Raw genomic sequence first — 12,552 nt, 5'->3', positions numbered from 1 at the left:
AGCTGCCTAAATACTTCGAAAACAGATATGTTTTTAGATGTCTCCTAAATTCCCCATAAGTGTCAGTAAGCAAAAGCAATTGTTCTAAATCCTTACCCCATAACGCTGCTTGATATGAGAAAGGATTTGATGATGTTTTTTTAAGTTTACATCCTCTAACAGGCGGAAAACCAAAATTCAAATGCAAGTTTCTCTTATGTCTGTTGATTGCAAAAGAGAAAAACTCAATTATATATTTGGGAGCTAAACCAAACAAAGCCTTAAAACAGAAGCAACCAAATTTAAACTTCACCCGCGCCTCCATTGGCAGCCAATGCAGTACTCGATAGGAGGGTGTTACGTGATCATATTTCTTCAACCTAAAAATCAGCCTGACCGCTGCATTTTATACTATTCGCAATCGTTGCATATTCTTCTGGGAAATTGTCAAATAGGCAATATTGCAGTAATCAAGCTGGCTTAGTATAAGAGACAGCACCAAAACTCTAAATGATGTAACATCAAAATACGCCCTAATGCATAGTTCTTCAACCGCCGGTCCGCAGACCGGTGGCGGTCCGCAGAAAATTTCTGCCGGTCCGCACAGGGCCGGCGAGATCAAGTCAGCAGTTAAATTTCCTGCCAACTGCAGTTCCTGCTCATTAATGTTCCTCCCAGCCTTAGGCGATTAAGATAGGCTGCCAACGTCGGGGCCTTCCCTCTCTGAGTCTCGCCTGTTCAGAAACAGGAAGTTGAAACAAAATAGGCGGGACTCAGAGAGTGAAGGTCCCGACGTCGGCAGCCTGCCTTGATCGCCACCCCTGCCGAGTTGCTGAAGAGGGCCGCGGAGAGAGCTGCAGATTCAGGTGCAGGTGGAGGGAGATGGTCAGCGTGTGCGAGCAAGATCCTAGAGAGCCTTCACAGTGGCTGTCTCCCCTCCCACCAGCTCTCCTACTTGCCAGGGCAGTGATTTACCGGCAACTTCCTGCAGGCAAGTATTGAGAGCTGCTGGAAGGGGAGGAAGCCACTGTAGGAGGCAGGGAAGCTGCTGGATAAATGCTGCTGGGAGGGGAGGAGGGAAAGGGAAGAGAAGAGAAGAGAGTTAATGTTGGATAGAGAGAGGAGGGAAGGGAGAAGAAGGAGAGATGCTGCTGGAAGGGGAGGAGGGAAAGGGATGGGAAGAGAGTTAATGTTGGATAGAGGGAGGAGGGAAGGGAGAAGAAGGAGAGATGCTGCTGGGAGGGGAGGAGGGAAAGGGATGGGAAGAGAGTTAATGTTGGATAGAGGGAGGAGGGAAGGGAGAAGAAGGAGAGATGCTGCTGGGAGGGGAGGAGGGAAAGGGATGGGAAGAGAGTTAATGTTGGATAGAGAGAGGAGGGAAGGGAGAAAGAAAAAAGGAAGGAAACAGCTGGCAGGGAGATTACAGGAGGGGAAGGGGGTCAGGGTGGAATGGAGAGATCAGATGAGGGAAAGGGGAGAGAGAGGAATGAGAAAGTAGAGAGACATTGATGCTGGAAAAGGGGTCAGCAGATAAATGAGAGAGGGATAAAGATGCTAGATCTGGTGTAGAAGAGATAAAAATGAAGAAGGCAGTGAAGCTGGAATGAATGATGTAAAAAGGAGAGAGGAGGAACAGGCTGGATGGACAGGGAAGAGGGGCATAGAAAGAAGTCAGATACATATGGAAGGGGGAGAGGGCAGACATTGGCTGGAACGGGCAGATGCTGGAAGGAAAAGAGTGAAAAAAAAGAAGATGAAAGCAGAAACCAGAGACAACAAAAGGTATAAAAAAAATAATTTTATTTCTATTTTGTCATTAGAATATATCAGATTTGAAATATATATCCTGCTAGAGACATAACTGGGGACTGCAGTATTCTGTTAGCATGATATTTCTATGTAGCATTCTATAATAACTTGGCTTGTTCAGTTTTCTTGATAGTAGAGGGGATATATGTGAAGGGGAGGGGAGACAGGGGTTTTGCTGGTCCGTGCTCTGTATATTTATATTTATAAAATCACAATTGTTCAGAATATTGTTTCTTTTTATACTTTAATAAAATACGTTCAATATAAAATTATAATTGCGGCTTGTGCAGATGGGATCAGATGGTTTGCGGAGATGGGGCGTAAACGGGGTTTTTAAATTTTAGTCCTAGTAGTTTGCCGGTCCATAAAATAATTCTTTTATTTCTGCCGGTCCACGGGTGTAAAAAGGTTGAAGAACACTGCCCTAATGGACCGAAGCTTCCAAAGAATAAATATAGTAATTCTTATTGTGTATTTTTGCACTTTATGTCAACATGATTATGCAAACTATTCTTCTTTAGTTTGGGGTTTTTGACCTTTACAAGTTATACAGTGTGAGTAAGATTAATACAGTGGCTGACCTCTTTAATTTTTTTCTGAGGAATAGGCCTGAATTACTGCTAATTGGAGAAGGGTGGGATGTTTGATCTGCAAGGCTAAAACACTAGACTGTGTGAAGGAACAAGGTTACAAGATGGGCCTTGAAAGAATGCAGAAATAAAAAAACAGGCACTTTTTCTGTTTCTTTGAAGTAAAATCTGTTTTTCCTCTACTAGGAATCTGCCCTATCTTTTTTAAGTTGCTACAAGAACTAACAAATGCTACCTCACCTAGGCCCCTCAGGCCCAGCTCCCTAATGATTCTCAGTATCTTATTTTCAGTGCTCCTTTCATTCTGGGTTTTTTTCTCTTTTTTTAAACGAACATAAACCTTATGTGAAGGTCACAGCAAGTACAGAAAAAGCTATCTGGGTTTTGGAGAGATATGCATAGCATACCCCCTTTCTATCAATCATCACCCTCCAATTAGGGAGGCCCAATTTGAGCTTTGTTGTCAACATGAGAGAACTGGCACCTCCCGTGTTATACACTTCTCTGCATATGATTCCCTGACCTACAATTAAAAGGGCTAAAGTATATTTTGTTACTTCTAAGACAAATGACACTATCTAAATGGGAAAGTCTCCCCTCCTATTGGATCAGGTGAGGCATTGGCTCAGGGCACCAATGATAAAGGGTGCAAAAATTCTAGTCCAGCATGACTAAAGACAGAGCTGATAAGTTATTCATTCCAGGAGGAAGATGTTTTGGCTGGTTCTGGTTTTAAACTTACATCCCAAAACAATGTAGTGTTTGTAGTCCAAGAATCTACCCACTGAAATCGCTGCTGCACCAGGATGAGATTGACAGAATGATGAGAGGACTGGCCAAAAAGTCTCCCTTCTAAAACGGGGAGCGCGAGCAACCTATTCTTTCATCTTCACTATGGATCCACATTAACAATGCTAGCCTTTCTTGGTCTATTGGACCGGAATGAAACTCAGAACTATAAACTGTCTAGAGCAGTGGTCTCAAACTCAAACCCTTTGCAGGGCCACATTTTGGATTTGTATGTACTGTACTTGGAGGGCCTCAGAAAAAATAGTTAATGGCTTATTAAAGAAATGACAATTTTGCATGAGGTAAAACTCTTTATAGTTTATAAGTCTCAATAATAATATTGTAATTTATAGCTAAAGAGACATATAATCAAGAAACTGTTTTATTTTACTTTTGTGATTATGATAAACACACCGAGGGCCTCAAAATAGTACCTGGTGGGACACATGTGGCCTCCGGGCTGCGAGTTTGAGACCACTGGTGTAGAGTTTACTTAAGGTTAATTTTTAATCTCTCTCATTTTCCTGCTATTGATATTTATAAATTTAGATTGTTAGTTTAACTATTCTATTTTTCCTTATAATGTAACCATAATACTCATTTTCTTGGATCTTGAGGGATTTTTTTTTCTTTGCCTTCACTGATTTTTACTTTTCATTGGGTACTTTCTTTTCCTAAGTCCAATACCTCTCTCAGAGTGAATTAAAAATATTAACAGACACTGTTTCATTGAACATTTTACTTGCATCAAAATAGTCGCGTTACTTATATGTTTCAATCCAATTACCCTACCTGCAGCTAAGTAGTTTTGCCTTGTTCTTCTAAGCTTTAAGTCTGAGCAGCATTCAGTGGTAGGAGGGGGATTCAAAGCCAGTGAAGAATTGCTCCCTTTCCAGTGTGGTTCTACTAATTAGCAACGCACGGGGATCTGAGGCTCTCCCCTTACATTTTGAAACATATAAGTAACACGACCATTTTGATGCAAGTAAAATGTTCAATGAAACAGTGTCTAGGTTAATATTTTGAATTCACTCTGAGAGAGGTATTGGACTTAGAATTTGATCATTTCTCTTCAGATTCCTGTATATGGACTTTTTTTAGTACTTTCTTTTCCTCCCTCTTATTATATATCTCCATAATGTTAGTGATGTCTTCTCTTGTATGTTTAATTAGATTTTGAACCCGTTTGGGACAGAGAGTAGCTCAATGCCTATATTTAGTTTTGTAAACCACTTAATACCTATGTTCAAGCGGTATATCAAATGCAATAAATCCAATCTAGTACATTTAAAAACTGGTTCATACTCAATGTATGGTGGCTTAAGAATGAGGTTTATGAATGAGATCAGTATAACACAAATTTATTTGTAAGTACTGATTAGGAAACCCTCTACTGATATATCTCAGTCCAGACCTACAGCACCTGAAGGTTATCCAGCATAGAAACAGACAGCTATGTAAGTGTAAAAATGTCCGCTACTCATAGGCACCCCATATAAGAGGCTAAGCCTCCCTAGCCTCAACCACTAACTACCCCTCCCTACAGCCATTTGCTCTCCTGCCGGGTAGCTGTCTTTTCAAGTCTGCAGGGGCAACAAGAAATCACTAGCTTCCTCTCCGTGCATCCCACTTGTTCACTCTGCCTGCCAGGCCTCTGTGACTACCCAACTCAGTAGTTGCAAACAATGCGAAGCCATAGCGTCCACTCCCTATGATATAACTTTCTGATTTGGAAGGCTGGGATCACAGTGGTGCACCGAGGGCTATGGTCCCATGGTTTCTTATTATTTGCAGCTACCTAACTGGGAAGCTGGCAGCCCAGCAGGCAGAATGAGCAAGTGAGGGAGTGGGTGGGATGCACAGAGGAAGGTGGTGGATTCCATTTCTTGTTGAGTAGCAGTCCTGCAGAGGTTCTGGTGAAGGAGTGAATGGGGGAGAGTGGTTGAAGTGTGGGAGGTACAAAGAGAAGGAGATAAGATGATGGGAAAAGAAATGGGGCAGTACTGGATAGTAGAGGATTGGAAGAAAAAAGACCAGATGATGGAGGGAGGGAAGACAGACAGTGGCAATGCTGGATGTTGGAGGGAGGAGAGAGATGTGACAATATTTGTCAGATAATTCTCATGAGTGTATTCAGCTTGCATATTACAATTATTAAAAGAGGTAGGGATGAGGCAAAAGTTCAAAAGTGCTAACACAGCTGTTGCCGTTCCAAGGATTTCTACCCTGTCTACCCTGCCCTATCTCATCCCCAGCCCTGCCCACTTTCTGACTCCACAAACATCTGAGCCATAGACTGCCTATGTCATTACTGGAGTTTACAAGGAAAATATGGATCATTCATTCTATATTAAAAAAGAATACACCTGGATTTTGAGCCCAAGATCTCAGGAAACTACAAGAACAGAAACCAAAACTGAAAGAATACCGAGTTGCAAAACGATTTGGTCTGTTTTGGAGTCAGAATTATTTACACTTACCTTGTAATGGAATTATGTGGCATCATGAAACTCTCTTCAGACCCACAGGGACTATGTGGGCTACTGTTTAACACCCTGCTGCTTTCTCCCAGCTCCTCCTCCTCCTTTTCATTAGAGACCGGGTCTGTGGTGGAGCTTGTACCGGAATCTGGTTCTAAACAGGCCAGAGGTGCAAAGTTCTCCTCGATGAGTTTGGCATTGTGGTAGATCTGGTCCTGTATTTCTGAGGTCAAAGTAGGAAAGTCAAAGGTGAAGTAATTGCTTTGACTTGGAGTAGGAGAGGCAAGAATATCAATAGAATCCAGGCTGGTGTATGAGGTGCCTTTAGCCCGATGGGACTCCATGATGTTCTCAAAGTGTTTGCTGAAGGAGTCCGTGCCATCTTCAGAAAGACGGTGGACAGGCAACAATGACACTGGGGATTTCAGTGAGGCCTGGACAGTTACCCTGGAGGAAAGGTAGACAAATCACCTGTGAAAACCATGCTTTCAGTACATTAGGCTGGTGTCGCTGAGACCTGAATCTTCATTTCCCATCCCTTCCAGATAGACAAAACATTTCCACATCCAAAGAGCAATCACCTTTTCTTTGTTTTAGTATAGGAAACCACTTCCCTGCCCAGAGGACATTTTCGATTTTTAGTAAGTCATTACCACTTTCAGATTGTGGCAGGCATTTGATGGTTTACATAACTCTTGAGACAGAGCTGATAAACAATTGTTTTGAGATTAAAATGTGCACTCGTCTCCCTAACTAGTAAAGGGTGAAGGTGGAGGGGAGAAGAGGGAAGGAAGATCATTAGGGGTCGAAGTGCATATGGATAGAGGCCACATTATAGTAACACCAATCACTATGTTTCAACATTTTTTATTGATGACTTAACCACAATACAGCAATAAAGAATATGTATGTTACGTTTCCCATCTAGTCTTGTATTTTGAGTACATCCCACCCCTTCTCTCTTGTTATGTTTATATAGAAACATTTTCATTGAACAAATAAGGCTGATACACAGAATTAAACAAGTTTGTAGATCAGTGAGGAATAAGAAACCCCCCTCATCTCAACCCCCCCCCTTCCCTTACAATCAAGAACAAGTGAAAGTTGGTTGCATAACCGTACAACCATAAGTCAGCCTGAAATCTACCTTCTATAGTAACACCAATCTCCCAGGTAGAAACATATAGACCTATAGCATTGATTTTTCTTTTTATTAAAGTGATAGAAGGATTGGTTCACAATCAATTAATTAATCATGTGGAACAATGTTCTTTGCTACACGACTCTCAATCGGGCTTTAGGCCATTTTATAGTACAGAAATAGGTTCTTGCATCTCTTTTGAATGACATGTATGGAAAATTAAGTAGAGGTCTAAATGCATTGGTGTTACAATTACATCTTAGTTCTGCATTTGATCTTGTGGATCATATTATTATGTCTAGACCAGTGGTTCCCAACCCTGTCCTGGAGGAACACCAGGCCAATTGGGTTTTCAGGCTAGCCCTAATAAATATGCATGAAGCAAATTTGCATGCCTATCACTTCCATCATATGCAAATCTCTCTCATGCATATTCATTAGGGCTAGCCTGAAAACCCGATTGGCCTGGTGTTCCTCCAGGACAGGGTTGGGAATCACTGGTCTAGACTCATTTGAATTAGCTGACAATGTCCTCCAACGATTTAGAGGGTTTTCGACATCTCATAGTTAACAAGTAAAATTGGAAGAGAATTAGTCTCGTAGATGGAAAAGTCTATGCGGTCTACCTTAAGGTTCTCCTTTATGTCCCATCCTTTTTAACATCTATCTCTCTTCTTTGGAAGTGTGTTTAGTAGATATGGATGTTATAAACTATAGCTATGCTGATGATATCACAATTGTCCTTCCGGTTTTTTTTCTTTTACCTGCTGAGATTTCAAGGGTGGAACTGGTTTTATCTACTATAGAAGGATGGATGTCTGACTTTAAGTTCAAGCTGAATAGAGAAAAAGCTAAATTTTTCTTAGCTATGTCAGCTAACTGTGATATCGACAGCATAACTTTAGAACAATGGTCTCAAACTCGCGGCCTGGGAGCCACATGAAGCCCACGATCAGTACTAGTGCTGTCCACTCTTTGCAGCGTCCTCCGGCTTCCCCCCTGGCCTCTTGCTCTTACCTTCAGATAATTACCGCAGCCTTGAGAGAGGATTGCCGGTGCTGTAGCGATCCTTGCAGGCTGCCGTTGTCCTCAGCAGCATGTTCCCTCTGCCGCAATCCTGCCCCTGACGTCAGAGGAGGGGTGGGACCACAGCAGAGGGAACGTCCTGCAAAGGCTGATGGCAGCCTGCAAGGAATGCTACAGCACCGGCGATCCTCTCTGCAGGCTGCGGTAATTAGGTGAAACTAAGACCGGGAGGCCAGGGGGGAAGCCAGAAGACACTACAAATAAGGGGGAACATACAGGCCTTCGGGGGGAGGGGGTGGGGAAGATTTATAAACTACAAAGAGTTTTACCTCATGCAAAATTGTCATTTCTTTAATAAGACATTAACTATTTTTTCTGCGACCCTCCAAGTAACTACAAATCCTAAATGTGGCCCTGCAAAGGGTTTGAGTTTGAGACCACTGCTTTAGAAGGAAGTATTTATCCTATAGTCCCCACTATTAAAATACTTGGGGTACATATTGATAAAAAATGAATGATGTTGCAAGATGACCTTGTTGTGAGAAAAGGATTTTTCATGCTGTGGAAATTAAGATCTATTAGATTGTATTTTGGCAGAGACACTTTTCAGTTACTTGTTTGATCATTAGCACTGAGACTTTTAGATTACTGCAACATTGTTTATCTGGTGGGACAGCAATCTTTTTTTTTTTAATTATGTATAATACAGAATATAGCAGTTAGACTGATTTTTAATCTGAAGAAATTAACCTGTACTTGTATCCCCATTTTATCAAAAATTGCATTGGAAGCCAATGGAGAGTAGAGTTTTATTGAAGTTTTATATGGTTTGTTACCAAAATATCTGATGAATCAATCATTTTCTATTTGCTTCTCTAGGACATTCTTTGCATAATTTGTCCTTTTTTAGATTTCCAGAAGTCAAAGGTTGTACTCAAACAAGATTTATAAATCGTCAAATGTCTTATGTCTTGGGATTCCAAGTTTGGGACACTGGTTAGAAGATGTATGACTTATATGCATTTTAGTAAACTTTTAAAAACATATCTATTCTCTAAATATTTGTAGTTTAATGAATATTCTAGAAATTGTTATTTAAATGTAATTCACTGATAATATTCAATTTTATTTTTGTTGTACACCGCATTGAACTGCAAGGTATTTGCGATATAGAAATACATTTTTATGTTATGTTATGGTTAGAGTATTGACAAAGAGAGAAAAGGGACTTCTTTATTCAAATTCAACTCTCCCTGAGGACCCTGTGTAACTTTGGACAAGTAGAATTTCCTTTCTTTCTGCCTCAGTTGACCTAATTGGATATTGTTCAAAAGCAACCATCAGCCTTTACAGATAAATTACTATTCAATTGCAAAGCATGCTGTGATCTAGTCTGGAAAAAGACATTTGATGGTTAATACAGTAGTTTAAGCACTGTTGTATGAGGGCTGGGGGGAAAAAAGAAACTAGCTTTTTAGTTCACGTTCTGACTCAGACCTCTATATTTATGCATCTCACATAGGATGTGCTAGATTGGTTGCTTCCCTCATTTAGGACCTCTAGCCACCTCTGTCCCACACAGATATGTGGCTAGCCCACAACTGACACATTGTGCATTCTAATTTACTGATATCAAATCCTGAATCATATAACAAGAGTTGAAGGAAAACTACTTGCATCAAAGAGGATCTTACACAACTACTGTATTTTCCTGAAAAGAAAACAGTATCTTACATTCATTTTAGGCCCCGAAAATGTATTAGGTCTTATTTTCGGGGTATGTACATGATCATCTCTCCCTTCCTCCCCTTCACCCCAATTCTTCCTCTTTCCTTTCTCTCCCCTCACATGTGCAGCATCTTTCCTCCCCTCCCATCCCTCATGCAGCAGGCCCCTTGCCCAGCTTTCTTTCCCTCCCATCACTTGTACAGCAGGACCCTTACCTAGCTTCTATCTTTCCTTCTCTCCCATGTGCAGCAGGACCCTTGCCTAGCTTCCCTCCCTCCCTTCCCTTCCCTCCTCTCTCTCCCATGTGCAGCAGAACCCTTGAGCGAGCACCGCCCCCCCCCCCTCCAGATTACCCGCCGCGCAGCCAAATCCCCATCCTTCCCATCGGAACCCTGCCTTGAGCCCTACTTACCTCCCCAAGCAGCGTCGGGCCAGCAGCACTTTAAACAGACTGCTTCAGCCTTCTCCACCCATGAATTTACTCTGCTGCATAACGACAGAGTGAATTCATGGGCGGACAAGGTTATCATGCTGCTGTACCGGGCCATGGTACACCCCCACCTGGAATACTGCGTCCAGCACTGGTCGCCATACTTGAAGAAGGACACAATACTACTCAAAAGGGTCAGAGAACAGCAACCAAAATGGTTAAGGGGCTGGAGGAGTTGTCGTACAATGAAAGATTAGAGAAACTAGGCCTCTTCTCCCTTGAAAAGAGGACAATGAGAGGGGACATGATCGAAACATTCAAGATAAAGAATGGAATAGACTTAGTAGATAAAGACAGGTTGTTCACCCTCTCCAAGGTAGAGAGAACGAGAGGGCATCCTCTAAAGTTAAAAGGAGATAGATTCCGTACAAACGTTAGGAAGTTCCTCACCCCAGAGAGTGGTGGAAAACTGAAACGCTCTTCCAGAGCTGTTATAGGGGAAGACACCCTCCAGACAGTGGCGTACCTAGGGTATGTGGCACCCGGGGCCCATCATTTTTTGACACCCCCCCATGTAAAAAAATATTTTTTTGTAATGACCATGAAACGGAATAAATGGTCAGAATAGAAACAGGCAGTGAAAATTTTCTTATATTCCAAACATAACATAACATAAATTATGTCTGAATTGTCATGACATCAGAAGTACATAAGGAGTAGTTGCAGGTGATGCTTGGGCAGTTCTGATTGTGTTAGTTCGGTTTTATGTGTTTTTTGAATAGAAGGGTTTTTATTTCTTTTTGAAGGTTTTGTAGTCTGTGGTCGAGGTCAATAGGTTGTAGAGTTGGGGGTCAAGTGTTGCAGCTCGAATGGCTAGGAGGTTGTCGAACAGTTTTTTTCTTTTGACGTTTTTGGTTGGAGGGTGTGTGAATGGTGCGTGAGTTCTCCTATGTCTGTTTGAGGTAGATTGAATTATTTAGCTGAAGAAATTAGTTACCCCCTCATCCCACACACATTAATTCTCTTCCATTTTTGTTCCCATTATAAAAAACACTAAGTTCCCAGAAAAAAATACATTAAAATAAGAAGTGAAAACAAAGGCCCCTACAGATGAGAACATAACATAAGAATAGCCTAACTGGGTCAGACCAATGGTCCATCATGCCCATTAGCCCATTCTCATGGTAGCCAATCCAGGACACTAATACCTGGTCAAAACCCAAATAGTAGCAACATTCCATGCTACCGATCCAGGGCAAGCAAACACTTCCCCCATGTCTTAATAACAGATTATGGACTTTTTCTCCAGGAATTTGTCCAAATCTTTCTTAAAACCAGCTACACTATCTGCTTTTACCATAACTTCTGGCCACTTCATTTTTAAGTTTAGATCTTTCCTTTCAAACAGAGACCTTGCTAGATGTCAAATACAGCACAAGGTAACTTCACATGGACTTAGATGTGCAGGAAAAGTGAATCTCTTCATACACCCACCATATAGTGCAAAAATGTGCAAAGGTCTGTTTTTTTCTTTCGATCACTACATAGCTTAATGCCACACAAGCAGCACTGTTACAAACATATTCTGTAGGTCAATGCTAAGGATAACAAAGTTTCCTTCCTTGGACCAGAAGGAGATACTGATAAACCACTCAAAGAGATCCCAAAACAACACCCAAAGACCCACTCAGTGTGTGAACCAGTTGAGTGGAGTGGACTAACTGGGGGGTGGAAATGGGCCCGGAGTTTGCTCAGCAGAAATTCCCAGACCACCTCTTCCTCTCAACACATTGACACGCTGCCACCACCACCACTAGGAACACCTCACTGGGTAGGCCAGCTATGCTATAAACTTTATAAAACACATTATTATATTTTCTTATAAAGCACATATTTTAACTGAACTCTCTGACATCCTCAGCCTTTCCATTCACAAAAATAGAAGGAAGAAAAGTTCCCATTTCCTGCTGTCTCATGTCCCCGGCCTATACAATATTTTTTTTTCTGCAGACCCTTCAAAAGTCTGACCAAATCCTCGTTTCACTTGCATTATAAAGTACTGAGGATGCCATCTCTCCCCAATCCCAGGTCCTAAAGTCTAAGACAGTAGCGCAAACTAATGCTGCCAGATTCAGGAAAAAAAATTTTGATTCGATTCAGTCTATTGAATTGGTTTTTCAATTCGATTTTCCTGCCCAGTTGGGTGATTTTTTTCAAAAATCCTGGTGGGTTTTATAGCTTTTTCACCCCCTTTGGCTTCTCCTAACCACACTGGCGCTGTGGTGTAAATAAAATAAAGAAACAAAAAGGACTTTTCCTCTCTCTGTTAAATCCTAGCTCACGTTTGCAGTCCAACACCAGCTCTGGCAGGATACACATTTCAAATCTGACATATTGTAATCACAAAACAGAAAATAAAATTAATTTTTCTACCTTTTGTTGTCTGGTTATATTTCAAATCTTGTTGGTCCAAGGCTTTGGTTTTCTTCTGCTAACTTGCTTGCCAGGGTCTCCTTCTTTCTTCAATCTGCATGCTAACCATCCATCTGCCAACTCTGTCCTCCCTTTCCATTTCCCTTC

The 12,552-nt window shown here is 41.6% G+C and overlaps 1 protein-coding gene across 7 annotated transcripts in view; it reads right to left on the bottom strand.

Moving 5' to 3' along the window:
- Positions 1 to 12,552, bottom strand: part of LOC117360112 (PH and SEC7 domain-containing protein 1-like) — a 350,510-nt gene that overhangs the window by 266,420 nt on the left and 71,538 nt on the right. For 6 of the 7 annotated variants that reach the window (XR_004539359.1, XM_033943787.1, XM_033943791.1 and 3 more), the window contains one exon: positions 5,648 to 6,094. The exons of the other annotated variant lie outside the window; for it this stretch is intronic. Coding sequence is in view for 5 of the 6 variants with exons in the window: in XM_033943787.1 (XP_033799678.1) it covers positions 5,648 to 6,094 (447 nt within the window). In the remaining variant the exon portion in view is untranslated. The remainder of the gene's footprint in view (positions 1 to 5,647; positions 6,095 to 12,552) is intronic. 7 annotated transcript variants of the gene reach the window in all.

Source organism: Geotrypetes seraphini, chromosome 4 (assembly GCF_902459505.1).
Source record: "Geotrypetes seraphini chromosome 4, aGeoSer1.1, whole genome shotgun sequence".
NCBI lineage: Eukaryota > Metazoa > Chordata > Amphibia > Gymnophiona > Dermophiidae > Geotrypetes > Geotrypetes seraphini.
Note: the sequence above shows the minus strand (reverse complement) of the source record. Positions and strands in the feature narration are given on the sequence as shown.